Source organism: Marmota marmota, unplaced genomic scaffold, assembly GCF_001458135.2.
Source record: "Marmota marmota marmota unplaced genomic scaffold, marMar, whole genome shotgun sequence".
Taxonomy (NCBI): Eukaryota; Metazoa; Chordata; class Mammalia; order Rodentia; family Sciuridae; genus Marmota; species Marmota marmota.
In genome coordinates, this window is record NW_026000229.1 from 25,822,740 (window position 1) to 25,843,500 (window position 20,761).

The 20,761-nt window shown below is 33.3% G+C and overlaps 1 protein-coding gene across 5 annotated transcripts in view; it reads right to left on the reverse strand.

The window, feature by feature from the left end:
* Window positions 1-20,761, reverse strand: part of Unc13c (unc-13 homolog C) — a 583,769-nt gene that overhangs the window by 301,692 nt on the left and 261,316 nt on the right. For all 5 annotated transcript variants that reach the window (XM_048793668.1, XM_015480644.2, XM_048793667.1 and 2 more), the window contains 2 exons: window positions 3,615-3,784; window positions 518-633 (listed from right to left, as the gene is read on the reverse strand). In XM_048793668.1, coding sequence (XP_048649625.1) covers window positions 518-633; window positions 3,615-3,784 — 286 coding nt within the window. The remainder of the gene's footprint in view (window positions 1-517; window positions 634-3,614; window positions 3,785-20,761) is intronic.

Genomic DNA, 20,761 nt, shown 5'->3' on the forward strand with positions numbered 1-20,761 from the left:
TAGGAAATATAATGCACAAAAAAATCAAAGCAGTTTTTCAATTTCAAACTTTTTTTTTTGTCACTGGAAGAGTACTTGATCGTTTTGAGTATGTGAAATGATATATTCCTCAGTTTTACCTTATCTTTTTTGATATTTAGGACAAGCATCATTTGCATCTAAGAAAGTCTTCAGTGTCACCACAATCTACTCTAATGCAAAGCATATAATAGAAGCCCAAAGTTACTGGCCTATTTATTTGTACAGAGGCACACAGGAAACTTGTGAGTTGGCCCTTTAAAAATATCTGTCTCATGAGCTTGTTGTGAATCCTTGTTAGAAGAAAAGTTCTTCGGGATCAGTACCTGGGATTTATAACACCTCATATCACCTGTTATAGTACAGAGTCATAACTCTAGGAACTACTCTACAAATATAATTCCATGATTTCTTTTTGAATATAATACTATTTTATGATCCATTATCAAAACTATTTTCTTTTCTAGGTTTTATTCTTAATAAAATATAACTTACTTACCTCATGTAAACATGTATATTGTATATGGTATGGAGCAACCTTCTCCTCTCCTTTAATTTCCACATTGATTTTCAATCGAATGGCTCCAGATACAGCTGACTTATCTGTTCGTTTCTCTGATAAAGCAAAAAATATACTATTTCTTATTCAAGTTTTCAAAAGCTTAAAAAAAAGGCTTATGTGGCGAAAATCTATTTTTATAAATTATATTTGATTAAATAGCCATGATTTCCCTAAATACAACTTAAAAGATTTGTTTATTGTATCATTGTGCTTGTTAAATTGCCTTATAGAAAAAGTTAATCAGAAGATACTACTCTTCTGATATAAATTTTGTGTAATTTATCATTTTATACAATGAAATTAAATATAATATTTGGCAATCAAAAACCAGAAAGCTAAAGTATAGTATTATTTTTTATTTTTTATTTTTAGGCATACATTTCAGTAGAGTATGTTTTGACATATTATACATACATGGAGTATAAATTATTCTAATTAGGATTCCATTCTTGTGGTTGTACATGATGTGGGGTTTCACTGGCTATGTATTAATATATGAACATAGGAAAGTTATATCTGAAAGTTATATATATATATATATATATATATATATATATATATATATATACATATGTATATTCTACATTCTACTCTTTCCTGTTCCCATCACCCCTTCCCTTCATTTCCCTTTGTCTAATTCACTGATTGAATATTAGATAGGGAATTATTTTACTTAAAAGCTCTTCTCAGTTTCTTCTCTTTCTTTCTGGGTTTGAAAAGATAGACAAAGTTTTGGTTAAAAACAACAAAAATCAGTTATCAATTTCCACTATCAGTGATTCATAAGACCTACAGTCTGTCTATAGCCTTTGTTTATTTATAATATAATATTGGATTAATTACTTATTTGAATAGGATCAATATATAATGAATTAAGTTAAATAGTGTATGTATATGAGCACTTATAATATAAGTGGTAGCTTTGAAAAAAAAGTCTTAGTCACAAAATTTCTAATGTGTGAATTTAGGTGAGTATCGAAGTATGATACACATTTCATAAATTAAATATGAAAAGGAATGTCTACTCATTTCATAAACCAAATATAAAAAGACATGCCAACCCATTTCACAGTGAGAAATAGGATCTAAGTAAGGTGTCACCAAGTCAGTGGTGAAGACTTTATTTAGCCATGTAAGATAGAGTTAAATCATGAGAGCTACTCTCTCCTGTAGAATGCCTTCTGATTTCTCATCCTTACTATTGAAGAGTCCTTGTGTTTTGAAGATCCTTCTTAGTATGAGGATCATGAGAGTTTTTCCTACTTGCTGAGAAATGGTTGATTCTCAGTGAATACTAAAGTTTTCTGCTGGTGTTTAGAACAATGCAAGGCCTAGGATCTTCTTGCCACCCAGCTCTTTCCAGAGCTCCAGGGGAGAAAACGGGGTCTTTAATTTTTAACTATCATTATCCCAACAGACCCATGGGAAGCTCTTGGGCACCCAGGGCTTTTGACCAAGTCTTACTTTGTGTGGTGAAATAAATTCTAAGTCATGAGGAAGGAAGAAAGGTGTACAAAGAATGAAAGGATGGAACATACTGATTTTACAAAACGCTCAGAAAGATAAAACCTGTTTTTCTCTCTTTCTCACCTCTCCCCCTCCCTGAGGTTAAACATCAACAATAAGGGAAAAAAGAACTTACTGAGGGTGACTGGGCAGAGGAGAATGTATTGAGTGACATAATCCTCACATAGACTAAAGAACAATTTGAGCATGAAAACTGGACGTTTGATTTCAGTAACGGCACATTCATAGTCCTTAGCAAATTGAACATATTCTCATGTTTTGTCAAAAGAACAAACTAGGGACTTTTAGTCTGATAATAACTTTACTGCCTCAACTCAAGGACATGCTAGGGGGGAAAAAAGTCCATGCACATGTAAACCTCTTAAGATAAAATATAAATTATGAATATTGTACCCAATTAATGGCCTAAAATTTACCCTTATGTAACATCTGTTTTCATACATAAAGTTATTTAATAATTTAAACAAGATGTAGGAGGATGTCACGATAATGTAGATTTAAAATTTTACCCCAATGATGTAGATGGACCAATTTCTTTAAGGAGGATTTTGAAAATATTTTTGGTAATGGGTTCTCAGTATAGCTTGAATCATTTGTGTCCAGATAAGTTCAATCTCTTTAAATTATTATGCAATTTAGAGTTTTGTTAATTCTGTGACATTCTTCTTTTAGTTTGTCAACTATTATGTTGCTCAGAGTTAGCAGGCTTTAAAAAAGCTAAAAAGCACATTTTAATTTGCTAAAGTATATTGGTTTCCTGGGTGGTAACTTCTTTGTAACCCTGGAACTGTGTCAACTCTCCATTGACTCATGACCATCCAGCCCTCAAAAAGTGAAAAATCAGAGGATTTCAGTAAGAGATCTTTGTATTATGTCTTTTGTAGAAACTGGAGTAACCAATGTATTTTTACTACTATTAAAACATCAATGAAGATTCTAGGGTATTATTCAAGTCTAGTAAAAGTCATATTAAAACTTGTCTTTATTGATATAATAAAATTTAATTTAAAAATCATGAAATGAACATTCTCTCAATATCTTCATCCTCAGAGTCATTGCTGAATCCACATACATAATGGTTTTACCAACTAAAATGTGCTTTTACATTATGATTTGAGAGAAATCCAAAATGTATTTTTATTGCCAAAATTCCATTAATAGACCAGAAGGAAATCAATCAAACAGCACTAAGTCAGAACTTGATTATTTTTCCCCAAACATTGGGCAAAGGTTTTTGAAGCCATATGTTATGAATTAAAAATGAAGAATTTTCTCTGAAGACATTCAGTTAGTTCCTTGAATTTTCTCTTTTCATCTCCCATTTACAAATCTCTTTCAGTAATACTAAATTTGAACAGTTACTTTTAATTGCCAATGAAACTACTCCACCTAAAAGTCCAACAGAATGATCTTTAGACATTGGTTATTTCTACCTACATGTGAATATAATAGATGACATTCTGGAATATTTTTAAAACTTGTTTCAAGTAGATGTAAAGATAATCACCTAAGTTATACCAGACATCCATTTCTCCACTCAGTGTTCTTACTTCTACAATTGTTTGTCCCAGAAAATCATCCGACTCCTTTTTGAAATGTTGCTTGACTCTGGATTTAATGTCATCATCTTCATCCCACACTCTGACTTTGATTCGATCTGTGGAGTTATGGCACTCACTGAAAATAAATGTATATAGTTAGTAACCATTGAAAACAGTTCTAAGGGGCATCTGATGTTAGCACCTAATTGTAAATCTATCTAATCCAGAAAGACATAACATATCACATGATAAATGACATTTCTCACTGACACATTCCAACCATGAGATGTTGTAAGTATCCAGTGGAGGTGTAGTGAAGAAAAGTTTGATTAATTAAGTCATGTTATAAAAAAAATCCTATCTCATATTGCCCTATTTATTTTAACTGAACCAGATACAGTCAAATGTAGGACAGAGAACTTTGCTTGGTATATTTTCAATTATGCCATATTTCCTATTTGCAACAGTTTTCTTGGACAGCATAGTCATGCTCAGAAAATTCTCCATCAAAAAAATATTAACCTGATTTTATTGCAATGGGCTTTGAGAAAGTGGACTTCACAGAATATAAAATGATGATATAGTATGTGCAGGTGTTTGATGAAATAAAAATCCCAGTATGTACAGAGGTAAGGATAAGTAGAATTAGAGTAACATATTTCTGATTTTAGGAATGAACTGAGAAAAAATAAGAAGGAACTGCACATTCTAGTCCAAACCTCATTTTCAGGTTTCTTCCACCTTCATTTGTTGAAGCAAATTACTTGGTTTTGTTTATACATATTGTGGTCTTTCCTGACCTTTTGATTTTTGTATATATTCTTCCCTATGCTTCTCTACTTGATAACTAATCATTCTTTAAGAATCAGCTAGTCACATGCTTTCTTCTCACTGTTTTTTGAACCAGTTAGTCATGTTCAGTTGTGTGCTTCCACTATATTGTACACATGCATCCCATATAGAAGAGGAGTCTTTAACTTGGGGTTTATGGATGGTCCTGGGCATTCCTGAACTTGGATTAAAAAAAAAGCAAACAAACCCATCTTAATTTTTTTTTCAACTTTGAAGAAAGGCAACAAATCATTGCAGTATTATGTTATCAATGAAATCATAATAATTTACATATAACATTACACATGTTAGGAGACTATATATATATATTATTTCAATATAATTGATTTTGTTTTCAAATCTGTCTTTTATTTTATGCATTAAAAAAGTACAAGAATGTAAAGAAATCCACAGCATTCACTAAACTGCAAAATGAGTTCAAGGAATAAAAATTTAAAAACTCCTTACAGTAAAATAACTCTCCTATTAAACTTTGAAGCAAGATGATGAAGACATGTAAGAATTAAATTTGGAATATAAATGCCTATGTGTGAATTGTAGTCCCAATAGTCATTTCAATGATTTCTGGAAATTTTTTGGTTGATAAAAACTTTAAGGGCACTATTGGCATTCAGTGAGCTAAGCCAGAGATTTAGACACCCTGTCATATGCAGGCGAAACTTTGTGAATTAAAATGGCCCACTAGGCATTAGTGAAGATATATTACCCATTAATAATTATTTCAGCTCAGGAACTAACTCTTTTTTACATAAAAACATCAAGTGTTTTGCATGTTTTACTAGACACTGAAATTTCTTGAAAAGCAAAAGAGAATTTTTTTCTTCTTTTTGTAGTTACTGTTCAGAACTTTACCAAAGAAACTTTGTGCTCCATTTTCAGCAATTATATTTCCAATCTCAAAACTACTCAAGTATTTGAATGAAAGAATATGTATCAGTCTGCTTTTAAAATGGTCTTATTCTTGCTAATTCTACCAATGGGTAAAAGTCTGTATCTAAAAGATCAACACCCATAAATCAATAGCTTTCCTATACTCCAACAGTATTTCAGTTGAGGAAGCAATCAGGAAAACTATCCCATTCAAAATAACATAAGAAAAACAATACTTGGGAATTAATCTAACCAAGGAGCTAAAAGAACTTTACAATGAAAATTATAGAACACTGAAAAAAGAAAATGAAGAGCACCTTAGAAGATAGAAAGACAGCCCATGTTTTTGGAGAGGCAGAATTAATGTTGTCAAAATGGCCATACTACCAAAAGCAATATACAGATTTAATGCAATCAATACCCATCAAAATGCCAATGGCATTCTTCACAGAATTAGAAAAAAATAATAATTCTTAACTTAATTCAGAAAAATAAGAAACCTAGAATAGCCAAAATAATATTAAGCAAGAAAAGTGAAGCAGGAGGCATCACAATATCTGAACTGAAATTATACTACAGAACTGTAGTAACAGAAACACCATGGTATTGGCATGAAAACAGACATGAAGACCAATGGAGTAGAATAGAAGACACAAGACAAACCTAAAAATCTATAGCAGTCTGATACTTGATAAAGGTGCCAAAAATATATCTTGAAGTAAAGACAGCCTTTGTAATAAATGGTGCTGAAAAAAACAGGATAGCTATTTGTAGAAAAATGAAATTAGACCCTAATCTTTCATCCTGCACAAAACTCAAATCAAAATGGATCAAAGCTTAGCAGGTAGACTAGAAACCATACAATTGCTAGGAGAAAACATAGGGTCAACACTCCATCATATAGGTGCTGACACAGAGTTTCTTAATAAGACCTCCAAAGTACAAGAAATAAAGCCAACAATCAACAGTGGGATGCCATTAAACTAAAAAGCTTCTGCACAGGTAAGGAAACCATTAAGAACATGAAGAGAGAGTCTATAGAATGGGAGAAAATCTTGGCCAGCTACTCTTCTGATAGGGGATTAATATCCAGAATATACAAAAAAACTTAGCACTGAAAAAAAACAAATAACCCAGTAAATAAATGGGCAAAGGAACTAAACAGAGACTTCTCAATAGAAGAAATACAAAAGGACAATAAATACATGAAAAAAATGGTCAACATCTTTAGCAAACAGGGAAATGCAAATCAAAACTACACTGAAATTCTATTTCACTCCAGTCAGAATGGCAAAGATCAAGAATACAAATAACAAGTTGGGTGCAGTGGTGCATGCCTGTAATCCCAGCAGCTTGGGAGGCTGAGGCAGAAGGATCACGAGTTCAAAGCCAGCCTCAGCAAAAGCGAGGCACTACGCAACTCAGTGAGACCTTGTCTCTAAATAAAATACAAAATAGGGCTGGGGATGTGGCTCAGTGATTGAGTGCCCCTGAGTTCAATCTCAATCTCAGTTACCCCCACCCCAAAATACCAATAACAATAAATACTAGAGAGGTTTTTGGGGAAAAGAAACACTTGTATATTATTGGTGGGACTGTAGACTAGTACAACCACTCTGGAAAGCAGTTTGTCAATTTCTCAAAACATAGGTATGAAACCACCAAGTGACCCAGCTATCCCACTCCTGGGAATTTTCCCCAAATATCTAAAATCAGTGTAGTACAGTGACATAGTCACATCAACATTTATAGTAGCACAATTCACAATAGCTAAATTGTGGAATCAATCCAATACCCATAAATAGAAATTGTGAGATATATATCTCAAAATGACGTTCTACTCAACCATTAAAAATATGTTTTTTTGAAATGATGGTATTTGCTGGTAAATGAAATGGATGGAAATGGAGAAGTTCATGCTAAGGAAATCAGCCAAACTAAACTGAAAGGTTGAATGTTTTCTCTCATATTTGGAAGCTAAAGTAAAATAAAGGAAAGGGGGAGGGAAGGATAGAATTATGTAAAGAATAATCAAAAAAATTAATAGACAAGAGGAAGGAAATCTAGTAGAGTAGCAGAAAGAGATGTGGGGCAGGAGGACAAAAGTGAAAAGTGGGAGGGAAAAGGGGGGGGATCATGAACTGAGATTTCCATGCATATCTGATTTTGGGGGGATGAACCCAACTACTATGCATAAGTGTAAAGATCTAACAATTTCTTTTTTAATTTAAAAAGAAGTCTGGTGAATTTCATGACTATTGTTTTTTTCTATTTCTGTGAGGAATATCACTGGGATTTTGATTGGAATTAAATGCTTTTGGTAATATGGTCATTTCGACAATATTAATTCTGCCAATCCAAGAACAAGGGAAATCTTTAGACCTTCTAAATTCTTCTTTAATTTATTTCTTTAGCATTCTGTAGTTTTCATTGTAGAGGTCTTTCACCTCTTTTGTTAGGTTGATTCCCAAGTATTTTATTTTATTTTTTTGAGGCTATTGTAAATGAGGTAGTTTCCTCATTTCCCTTTCAGAGTGTTTGTCACTGATATACAGAAATGCCTTTGATCTATGGGTGTTGATTTTGTAACCTGCTACTTTGCTCAATTCATTTACAAGTTCTAGAAGTTTTCTGGTGAAAGTTTTTGGGTCTTCTTGGTATAGAATCATATCATTAGCAAACAGTGCTAATTTGAATTCTTCTTTTCCTATCTATATCCCTTTAATTTCTTTCATGTAATTGCTCTGGCCAGTGTTTCACTTCTATGTTAAATAGAAGTGCTGAAAGAGGCCATCCCCGTCTTGTTCCAGTTTTTAGAGAGAATGTTTTCAATTTTTCTCCATTTAGAATGATGTTGGCCTGGGGCTTAGCATAGATAGTTTTTACAATGTTGAGATATGTTCCTGTAATCCCTAGTTTTTCTAGTGTTTTGAACATGAAGGGGTGCTGTATTTTGTTGAATACTTTTTCTGCATCTATTGAGATAATCATATGGTTCTTATCTTTAAGTCTATTGATGTAATGAAATACATTTATTGATTTCAGTATGTTGAACCAACCTTGTATCCCTGGGATAAACCCTACTTGATCATGGTGGAACCATGTGGAACCAACCTAGATGTCATTCAGTAGATGAATGGATAAAGAAAATGTGGTATATATACACAATGGAATTTTACTCAACAATAAAAGAGAATAAAATCATGGCATTTGCGGGTAAACGGATGGAGCTGGAGAATATAATGCTAAGTGAAGTTAGCAAATCCCCAAAACCCAAATGCCAAATGTTCTCTCTGATATAGGGAGGCTGATTCAAAGTTGGGTTGGGAGGGGGAGCATGGGAGGAATAGATGAACTCTAGATAGGGTAAAGGGATGGGAGGGGAAGGAAGGGGGCATGGGGGTAGAAAAGAAGATGGAATGAAATGGACATCATTATCTTAAGTACATGTATGAAGACACAAATGGTGAATATACTTTGTATACAACCAGATATATGAAAAGTTGTGCTCTATATGTGTAATATGAATTGTAATGCATTCTGCTGTCATATATAAAAATTAGAATAAAAACATTAACAAGATTTCTTTTTAAAAAAGGAAGCCTATATCAGGACTGGGATTGTGACTCAGTAATAGAGCACTCACCTAGCATGTGCGAGGCTCTGGGTTCCATCCTCAGCACCACATAAAAATAAATAAATAAAATAAAGGTATTGTATCCAACTACAACTAAAAAATAAATATTAAAAAAAGTAAAGAAGCAGCCTGTATCAACAGTCTATGTAACCTAGGGTAGTTGTCTCAGAGTCCTTACATATTAAAATACATATAAAATACTTTTACTTCTCCTTTACATAAAAATGGGAACATTTTACTGATTTTTCAAATTACATATATGTGTGTATATAAAAATGATAAATAATGTTATTTTGTTTTAGCATAAAATGTGTCATTATGAACTATTTTATATAAAATGATTCATTGGGTTAAACAGGGTTGAAAATTAGTAATTACTTTCTACCTGTTTTAACTACAACAAATCTCAGTTTCTTTTTCTATAAAATGGGGGTAATGATATGTATTTTATAAAATGACTATAGGAAGAAATTAAGATAAATATAATAGCATGGTGCTGTCAGCTCCACCCCAGAAGAAGTCTGCCTTGGTTCCTGATCTGATCACCATGGTCTGAATGAGTGTGCATCTGCTGGACTTAGAGCCTAAGACTTGAGACTTTTGATATGACACTTGAGCTTAACATGCAAAAGGAATGTCTGTCATGAGCCTGTCATGATTAAGTGTGTTTTCAGTGCTTAGAATTAATTTAGAATTGTTTGCTGTGAATTCACTATGTCTATTGTAGTGCCTACCATTAAGGCTTGTCATTTTCGTGATTAAGAACCTTTAGAGTGAAATTGTATAGAGTGATTTGAGTAAATAAAACATTGAAAAGGACAGAAGCACATGGACATTCTTTATTTCTCCCCCTGGACTGCACCTTTTGCCCATCACAACATGTATGTATTACTATTTACTCATATACATTTAACAATTATTTTTCTCATAAAAACTGGCCAGATCCTACATTCTTTGTTTCCCATAGAGCTATTCTGAGGACTATTTAAACAAAGTTTGCTGTCATGTTTTAGGCTTAACTGTCAGAAACCTGTATTTTTACCCCAACAGGGTAAAGACAATAGTGGGGCTACTTGCTTCAAGTACTAGGAATTATATGAGGGTTTTGTGATTAAGACCAGAGATTTATTTTAAGATGATGTGAAGAGTCACCACATAGGAATGCCTATCATCTCTGAGCATTCTGCTTCCTATTTGGTTACATATTCCCTCAAGCTTCTCTTTCTCAACATTAAAATTAGATAACACACCTTCCTAGATTTCTTTTAGAATCCACACATTTGCTTTGTAGTCCAACAAGATGTGGATTCACATTGCTAAAGTGACACAATGGCAATATTCTAAGGACCTACTCTTTTTGAAACATTGGTATAGAAGCTTTGGCACTTTGATATAGAATTTCTGGTATTTAGTCCTGAAGGGCAAAAGTATTGAGGAATGGTGGTCATGGTGTTTCTCCCAAAGAAACATCATGATATAACTGAACATTTTTCCTACATAGTAGCTTCAGCAATTGGCACTTTGACCTTTCTAACAATTCTTGATCTATGTAATTGTCTATGAAATAATCTTTTTGTGCATAAAGTAACCAGGGTAGACTGCTGTTTGCAGCTAAGAATAGTGACTATGATAATAATTTTTAAAACATGAAGAAAGGTACAAGTAAAACAACCTGAAATATGGAATTGATTCTGGAGGAGATAATTAGACAGATAGGAAAGATTTAATTACTACAGTTTTGATATGCCAGAGCAGAAGATCTGGTCAAGCTGTTGCTTGCTATATCTATGATCTCTAACCACAGGCCAACTCAGCATTTTCTTTAGTGAGAATGGTGGGAATAAAATCCAGAATGTTGGCATGTGCTTGTTAAATCTTGCTACTTTCAAATACATACAGCAATAGAGATAAAAACTAGAGTCACAGTCTGAAGGCAGAGAAGCAAAGGAGCACAACTATACCAAAAAAGGTTCACTCTGCTGGCATCCTGCAATGTAAATTGACTGAGAATATAATAATTTGGAACCCTGCAGGGTTGAGCAAAAGCCTGTTTTTGTTTTTTTCTGTATCCAAAAATATGCCTATATAGGCAGAGGCTACCAAATGCAAATAGAGAAAATTGTTGCCCCAGGACTTTTGTAGCACCTTCCTTTCCTAGGTCTCTAAATGACAGGAGGGCAGAGTTTGGTAGCAAAGATAGGATTAAAGGTGTCTTCACCCTGGCCTATTATTTTGCAGGGCCTGAGGCTACAACCATTAGGTTAAGGGAGAGGAATTTCAGAAGAGGTGCTAATAGCTTAGAGTTAATATTTCCAGGTTTATGTGTCTATTCACTCATAAAACTGTTTTAAAGCCCATTTCATGGAAGCCTGGAAAACTTTCTGGGAAACATTATTGTCAAATGTTTGGCTACAGCTGAACTTAAATTCCTGAGTTCCTGAACTCATAGCAATGGGAAGTGGGCTCCAAATAGAACTAGGAAGATTATATGCCTAGATTTACTGGGAAGGTCTCAATTTATGGGTATCAAAGAAAATGTAATGTTTTCTGGTTATTTTCAGAGCCTTTTTAAAATTTACTTTCACGTACATAATACCCACCTTGAATGTAGGCACTAACAAAATACATATGGAAAATATACACAGGTGTAGATACAAGGATCTGGAGGAAAATCAATAAAAGAAGTTCACCCAGAGAGAAGTACCAGGGCCTGCCAGATTAATTATCCAAATAACCATTTCTGCTACTGGGATCAAGAAGTACTAAGTATACCTATTCAACAGTACTCTTTATTTACAGCAATAACTGTCCTGTATTTTCCATTTTCCCTTTTACTGAATGAGAAAATGCCATTGTTCTATCTTCTTTCTCTACAATAACATATTGAGAGTATTATAGGAGGATGATTTGTTTTAAATTCATAGGTCACAGGCTCAACAAAGAACCAAATCCAGAGTTTATGGGTAAAATACCTAGAGACCCTGGAGTTCAAGTTAGTTATAGCACACTAGATATCCTTTTGAGATCACTTTTCTTGGAAAAGTATTTATTTTACTTAAAGTAAACAGAGGAGTATAAAAGTTGTATATAAATACTGAGTGGTCAAAGAGGTGAAAGGTAGCAGACACTATGTGCCTGCCCATACAATAATCTTTTTTTTTCAAGATCCTGTTTTCTTTTTTTTTTTTATTGGTTGTTCAAAACATTACAAAGCTCTTGACATATCATATTTCATACATTAGATTCAAGTGGGTTTAATCTTTTAAGATGTATCCCTTTCCTTTCCTAATTATACATAGTTTCTCATTTGCTCTTGCAAAAAGAGATGGGCATTTGACAAAGATCTGCCAATGACATATAAGCAAGAGTCTTGTGTTGAAGTCTGTTCTCTTTTCTTCTTTACTAGTGGGGGTGGGGGGCAAAGGGCAGTCAGTGTAGGCCATGAGTGATTGGGTCAGGAAGGGAGGGGCTGATTCAAGAGGAAATAAAAAGCTAATACCTCCACAGAACCTTCCTCTCCTCCAACCTGTTGCCAAGGTTACCTGCCTCCTGGAAATTGTTCCTCCCCACCAGGAGTAGTTAATGAATGCCCCATGGGCTGCTCCATTCCTGCTAGTAACCCCTGGGTAGTTTTATCGCCCTTGGATCACTCCACCTTTTGGTCAGGCAGGCAAGATAAGGGGAGGAAGGGGGCATGAGAACAAATCTAAAATCTATAAATGGGGGCAGGACACCACCACTCCCTCTCCCTCAGCACCAACTTGGACCCCCTCCTCTGTGGAGGAGTCTCTGCCTTTCTGTTTTATCTTTTAAATAAGACTTTTTTGCTCTTGCATCAGCATTTCTCCAGTATTCAGTCTTCAACACCAGGGGAATCCTGATGGGGATCCTGATTCTCAACAACAGTATCACTATCATAGAAACTGATGTGAACAGCTTTCAGTAAAGTTGTGAAATCAGGAAGATGGGATAAACTTACAGAAACATCGAACTACCAGAAAATATCAGAAATACTTATACTGGATATTATTCTTGAATGAAATCAATGAATCTTTTTTCGATTAAGTTACAATTGTGGTTTAATATGAAACTGAATAAAATTCTAATTGACTAAAGTCTAAAAAGCATAAACACCTAGTATGTTATTTTGTTTTATAATATCTGAAATGATTTAAAATAAATTTAAATTATGAACTGTTATCATTTCTTATTCTTGATGTGCTCTATGGAGTTCCTTAACTGTTTAAAATATGTTATACAAACCATGACTTTAATGAAAATACAAATGTTGCATTTCAGAGAAATGAAGCTTTTATAGTCAGTAGAATTTGATAGCAAGAGGTACATCATCAATATTAGAGAAAAAAAAATCTACCATTTACCTTAGAGATAGAAAACACCTTCTATTTTCTATTTATAAGAAAATAAAATATTTTATAGCACAAATGATTGATTAAAAATATGTATTGCTAGAGCCAAGTGATTTGCTTTCTAGTTTTCCTTTAATTAAAAATAATTCTTGTCATCAACAGGGATTCATTAATCTAATTTTATATATTTTCATTGTTAAAGAGAGGCCTAGTTCATATCAATGTTTATAGCAGCACAATTCATAATAGCTAAATTATGGAACCAACCTAGATGCCCTTCAGTAGTAGATGAATGAATAGGAAAACTTTGGTATATATACACAATGGAACATTACTCAGCATTAAAAGAGAATAAAATATGGCATTTGCAGGTAAATGGATGAAGTTGGAGAATATAACGCTAAGTGAAGCAAGCCAATCCCAAAAAACCAAAGGCTGAATGTTCTCTTTTATATGAGGATGCTGACTCATAATGGAGACTGGGGAAGGGGGAGCATGGGAGGAATGGAGGAATTTGAAATAGGGCAAAGGGAAGGAGGGAAAAGGAAGGGGCAAGGGAGTAGGAATGATGGTGGAATGAGTTAGACATCATTACCCTAAGTACATGTGGTGTGAAAATACTTTGTATACAATCAGTATCTTGAAAAATTGTGCTCTATATGTGTAATATGAAATGAATTGCATTCTGCCATCATGTAAAACAATTTAGAATAAATAAAAAATGTAGATATATTCAATATCTTTTTTTTAAAGAGAGAGAGAGAGAGAGAGAACTTTTAATATTTTATTTTTAGTTTTCGGCGGACACAACATCTTTGTTTGTACGTGGTGCTGATGACCAAACCCGGGCCGCACACATGCCAGGCGAGCGCACTACCACTTGAGCCACATCCCCAGTCCGATATATTCAATATCTTAAAAATAACAAAAAAACAAAAAAACAAAGAGAGGCCTATTGTTGCCCCTATGGAATTAAGATATTTTATTTCTTCTCAAACTAAAAGAAAACACTTTTCCTTTCTGATTCGGGATTTGTATGTGTGTGTGTGTGTGTGTATGTGTGTTTTGGTTTGGTTTTTAATTCACATGTGCCATATTTCTTTAAAGAGAGAGTTTTCTTTTGTGAACCATCCACTTAACTAATTTTTTAATAATTATTTATTCCAAGTTTTTAAATGAACTCACTGCAAATATTTTTAGATTTAGTTTCCTAAATGTAGCCCAAATATATATCTGTTATTATTAAAGCAATTTTTTCCTTACTGATGCTCTTGTTGAACCCGTGATGTAAAGAAAAGATCACCAACTCCAATTTTAAACCAGATTAAAGCAAGCTTACATTGTGTACACGAGAGAGCTGGCCAGCAGCTCTCTCACCCAAAGTCCAGCTAGAGAACAGCCCAGCTTTCAGGGAAAGAAAGGTTTTTATAGCACAGAAAGTTACAAAGGGGGTGTCTTGGGAAATTATAGCTAACAGGACTCTGGCAAACGTAATACAAAGGCAGAGAGCAGGTTAATGATCTACATGGTTTAACATTTCAAAATAGAGAGTAAATCAAGATGCCAACATCAGAATTTATGAGGCGCCACTGAGGTTTAAGGGAAGGTTTATCTGGTCAAGGAGAGCCAGGCATGGGTGAGTTCAGAGCACAGGCAGGAATTCCAAACGAGTTTAAACATCAGATAGTCAGGCCAAATAGAAATCTTAGTATTTTATAGTAAAACAGAAATGAACTTTACATAACTTTGTGACAAGATGATTCCCAATCTTAAAATGGAATTTGGCTGGGTTCATCACTATCAGACTTTAACCCATTCTGAGATGGATTGTTCTTAGAAAGATGCCTATAGATAACACAAAGTCACAAAGCCTGATTGCCTAGTTTCCATTGACAAAAATAAGGCCCTGCTCAAGTAACCATTCCCAAAACAATATCATTGGTGAAGTAGTGCAACAGCAATCAATTCTTCAAATGCAAAAATGGAAAGTGGAGACTGCACTTACACTAGAGGTAGATATAATGTAGCAATTAAAGTGTCTCACATAGTAACTATATCAGAAAAAAAATAGTAAAGTCACCATTTAAAATCATGCTCCTTAAGAATATGTAAAATTTCTAGTTACATATTTTGAGTGTATCAAATAAGATTCTGTAATATTTTAACTTGTATTGTACCAGGTTTTATTAAAAGACACATTGATGACTGAAATATTAAACATATTTGAATATTTGTATCTATGTATATGCACTGGAATGAGCTATATTACTATATGCCAAAATGTAAGTGATGGAATTAGTGAAAATCTGTATTGTATTCTTTATAGTTTTCTGTAACAATAAGAAAATGATCCTTTAAAATATATTCTAGTAATTGTAAATAATCTCATTTCAGCTTAGGCTGGAGGACAGGGCATTGATTCAGAAAACCATCAGCTAGAAACCTCCTCTAAAAGCCATTCTAAGGCAGCCTTTCAAACAGTAATTAAATTCTCTAGTTACAACTTAATTCCTTAAACTCTGACCCACTAAATGGAAATACTATGGGATGTTCAACTTTCACATTTCCTCTTAATGATTTATTATGAATTATGTAACCTGCTTCCCTTGCAATAATGGTGTCTCACTTGTTATTGAATCAGGATCCCTAACCCTGTTACCTCTGAATTCTATTACAGTAGACGGACACACTCAATGACAATGCAGAGAAAGTTTTCTTTCTTTTTTTAACAAGGACATTTATATGACTGTTTAACAAGGACATCTGTATGACTGTTAGGTTAAACTGTTTTCAACACTTCACTGTTGTTTATGTTGTGTCAAGTTTTAAGTTTGATAATTATTAAAATAAATATTAAAAATTAAATACTATGAAATAGTGATAATAAAAACAATATTTAGTAATATAAAATAATTACTAAAATATTAAAACAATATCATAAAATTGTAATGTGAAATGTAAAATTACATAAATTTATAAAAATTAATATTTAAAATAAAGATTAAAAATCTTATTTGTTTAAGAAAATACTTTATTGTCCATTTTGCTGTGAAAAGAAAGACAATAAAGGAAAAGGGTGATCAGAAAAAAGGAGGATCAAATTGTTCTCTGAAGAAAATAGGACAGAGAGAGAGGGAGTGTGCATTTGTGTGTGTGTGCCTGCTCATGAGTGTGTGTGCACATAGTGAGGGTGTGGGATGGTTTCTATTCACCACAGCTTTTGGTTCACCATATATTTTCCCAGCTCAGACTCTATATTAACCATGTTACTTAAAATAAAGTTGTCTTTTCCTATTCTTCTATGTGGTGAACACTTACCTATCAAGACCCAGAAAAAAATTTCATTTCTGAGTCATGCCCAAAATTCCCTGGGAGCTCTTGATTTTTTTTTTCACTTCCTAGTACCTGTGGCCAATGTTATTTGAAATTTGTTTACTAAATAATTAAGAGAAATATCACAGGTAAGACGAATCATGCCCTTCATTTTTGCTCCCTTTTAAATGTTACAAATATGCATGTTCCAACTAAGGGAATAAATATTGTAGTTGAAATAGGATCATTTGTTTGCATTTGAAAATAAGGTCAATTTTGATTATATATTTGACATTTAATAAACATTGTAATAAAGGGTTTATAATCCAAAATCTGAGTTTTCTTTTAATGGTGATATGTATTATTTGCTTAAACTAGTTTATCTAAGAAATGAAGAATTATGCATCAGTGATCTCTAAAATTCCTGGTTGTAATGAGGGGCAAAAGATAATATAACTCTGACGGGTCCAGAACAGTGTATGCTGATGTTGTTGTGTGGTTATCCTATTCTAGCTTTAATATTTCAACATCTGTGATTCATACTATAAGCTACGCCCTTTTGCATTTTACTTTTTTTTCCTATCTATCTGTCTATCATCTATCTATCTATCTTTGTACTGGGAATTGAACCCAGAGGTTCTTTTTCATTAAGCTAAATCCCAAGACCTTTTTATTTTTTATTTTGAGATAGGGTTTCACAAGTTGCTTAGGGCTTCAAAAAGTTGCTGAGACTGGCCTGAAATTTGTAATTCCCTGCCTCAGCCTCTCATGTGACTGGAAGTACAGGGGTGTGTCTCTATACTTGGCTGCATTTTACTTTCAAAGTCAATATGTATCAGACATGATGGAACAATAAAACAAGCTTGAAAAAAATACTTGTTAAAAATGCTTGTAAAAATTCATTTGAGTTACTTACCTAGCAATATGACCTTGGGCAAGTTACTCATTTATACAGAGCCTGTATGCCCAATAAATAAAATTAGAATACAAACAATTAACTTTAAAAGGAGTAAAGATAGTATATATAATACACTCACAACTATATTAGGCACTTAGTAGACTTTTAATTATAACTAACTCAATTGTAGCTAATTATATATTTTGAATGTCTAAATATCCTCTGCCTTTAACAGCAAAGAATGAGTCGACACAAGTATGTAAGGAAAATTTTAATTAGCCTAATTATCCAAACACAGGAAATTGATTAAATAACTGATATAAACTAATAAAAATATTTTATGTAATTATTAATAATGCTGTTTTAGGAATATATTTTACAATGTAGGAATTTTTACTAGAGATCATTAAAAGAAAAACATAATGCAGTAAGTATAGTAGTAACAATTCTAATTTTAAAATTTCACATACTATAATATATAGTCATACAGCACATAATAATGTTTTGGGTGACAATAATTCCACATATGATAGTGGTCTTATAAGATTGTATTGCCTAGAGACATTGTAGTCATATTAGTTTGCATAAGTACATTCTATAGTATTCACACAATAACAACATCACCTATGGATGCATTTCTCAAAGGATATCCCTGTTGTTAAGCAATGCATGATTGTATATTCATACATATTTGTGTATACATATGAATGCATTCATACATATACACATATGGTGAGATATATTTGTGTACCTATAGATATATGATGTTACACATTTAGTTACCTATGTGATTAGAGAGATAGCAACATCAAGATTTCTTACAGTGGTTATCCTTATGGTGGTTATATAAAATGACATGAATATATTATGGAGAAGCAACTCAGAATACTGATTAAGATTGAGAGTTCATTCCGCATTATCATATGTCAAAAATGTGGAATCAACCCAAGTCCACCAAATGGGAAATAGATAAACAAAATGTGGTATAACCACACAATGGAATATTATTTATCAATAAAAAGAAATAACTTAGTGAGACATGCCATAAAATGGATAAAATTCAATATCATGGTGTTAAATGAACAAAGCCAGATTTTTACACTTAGAATATGTGAATAGTATCCTATGTAAATTATACCACAATAATAGTGCCACATAAACCAAAACTCAATTCTGGTTCTATCATTTATTAACTATTATATTACTTAACATCTCCATGTATTAGTTTTGTCTTTCTACTTAATGATGACTATAACAATTGTACCTTTGTCATAATACTTCCATAATAAGTAAATTAATTAATATGTGTATGTGTGTCACTTGGAACAGCACTCAGGAAAGTACAGACATCATATATATTACTTGTAAGTATCTGTTGAATGCATTCTTTCAATCTCATATTTGACAGATGGAAGTCTGTGTTTTTAGACTTTCTTCCATTGTTGCATTCTTTGAAGTACGTGAAATACGTGAAAGAAGTTAACTTCCAAGAAAGAAATATAGTTTTTAAGAAAATGTAATTTGTAAACTGGGCATGGTGCACCTGCCTGTCATCCCAGCAACTCAAGAGGCTGAGGAAGGAGGATCACAAGTTCAAGGCAATCCTGAACAATTTATCCAGGCCCTATCTCAAAATAAAATTTTAGAAAGAATGGGGATATAGTTTACTGGCTAGAATGCATATCTAGCATGCATGAGGCTCTGAGTTCAATCTCCAGTATTGTTTTTTTTAATTGTATATTCAGTTTGTCTTAATTGATAAATTTTTACTACTGTAACAGCTATTTTTTTTTTTTTACTTAATTCATCCTTGTTAAAGTAGAAAATCAAGTGAGAAAAATACTATAAGCTTATTTGGAGAATATGGAAGTTTTCACCATTTTTTGCAAACTCAGAATGCATTGTGGCCAGGAAGGTAAGAAATCTCATCAAGGGAATGAAATCCCAAGCTTTCTACTTTTGTGCTCCTGATTAGCAGATTCAGAGTTTGAGATAAGTGCTTATTTCTAAATGGGAAGATTCTTATTACTGCTTGACCATTCACTGCATGTATACATACAAATGGATTAAGACAACACTATTTGAGCAAAAAATTGCTCATTTCTATACCCCTCATTTCTGTACCCCATATTTGAGGGGTATATAAATGAGTGAATGCCTACCACTAAAGATGCCAGATGCACAGGACAAGTGAATGTAGTTGAAGAAACACAATCTAAGCAGTTCAGTTACATAATTATTTCAGATCACTACAGTATTTTTATGGATCGGTATTAAGTGAAACACAACTAACACAGAAAGATGTATCTTAGTGCTTCTTTGTGGTTACAAACATGAGGAATCCATGAAACAGACATTGCCTTTGCCTGATTATAGGACCCTGATTAGAGTACAAAAAAGTACACTTGTATAAATATATCAGAATATATTAATGCAGTCAAAATTCAGCCAGTATCAGAAAAAATCCCAGGGAATTGAATACAGGAAATTGCTTACACTATGAAAAAATAGCTCAGAAGTCAAAGGATAGAATAAAGGACCCCAGAAATTTGTGCCAATAAAAAACTGACACCAAGCCTGTGTTGGAAGAATGCTGGGAAGAAGTGGCGTTACAAGAGCTAGAATACAGGGGATGGAAACATGAGGAGGAACTGAAAGATGGGATTGGCCCCACAGAGGCAGGCCAAGTAATGGGAGCTGGAGTCATGGAGGAGAGCCAGACATTGCTGGTGATGTCCTCCAAGGTAGAATGCGCAGGGAAGAAATGACCTTGGCTTATCTCCTCCTTCCAATTTTAATCTCACTGCAGTTCCTCATGGCTGAACCTACCAGGCTGAAAGTCTGGAAATGGTAGGCTGCTGAGATATGGAAAAAATTAAATGAACTTAAGAGAATAAACAGAAGAGCTAACAGGGAAATGACCAGGACATAGGCCAGAATCGTATAGAAATAACCATGGAGAGATACATAAAGCTTTACAATTACATAGAACTTTTCAATATTTATTTGTTCTTCCTGAGAAGGTCTTAGTGTTTGAATATTTTTAAAATATTTTATTAGGGCATTATAATTATACATAATAGTGGGGTTCATTTTGACATATTCATAAATGCACATAACAGTTTGCTCCATTTCAAGCCCCAGAAAGCATTTGCATCTTTCTTTTTTTTTAAG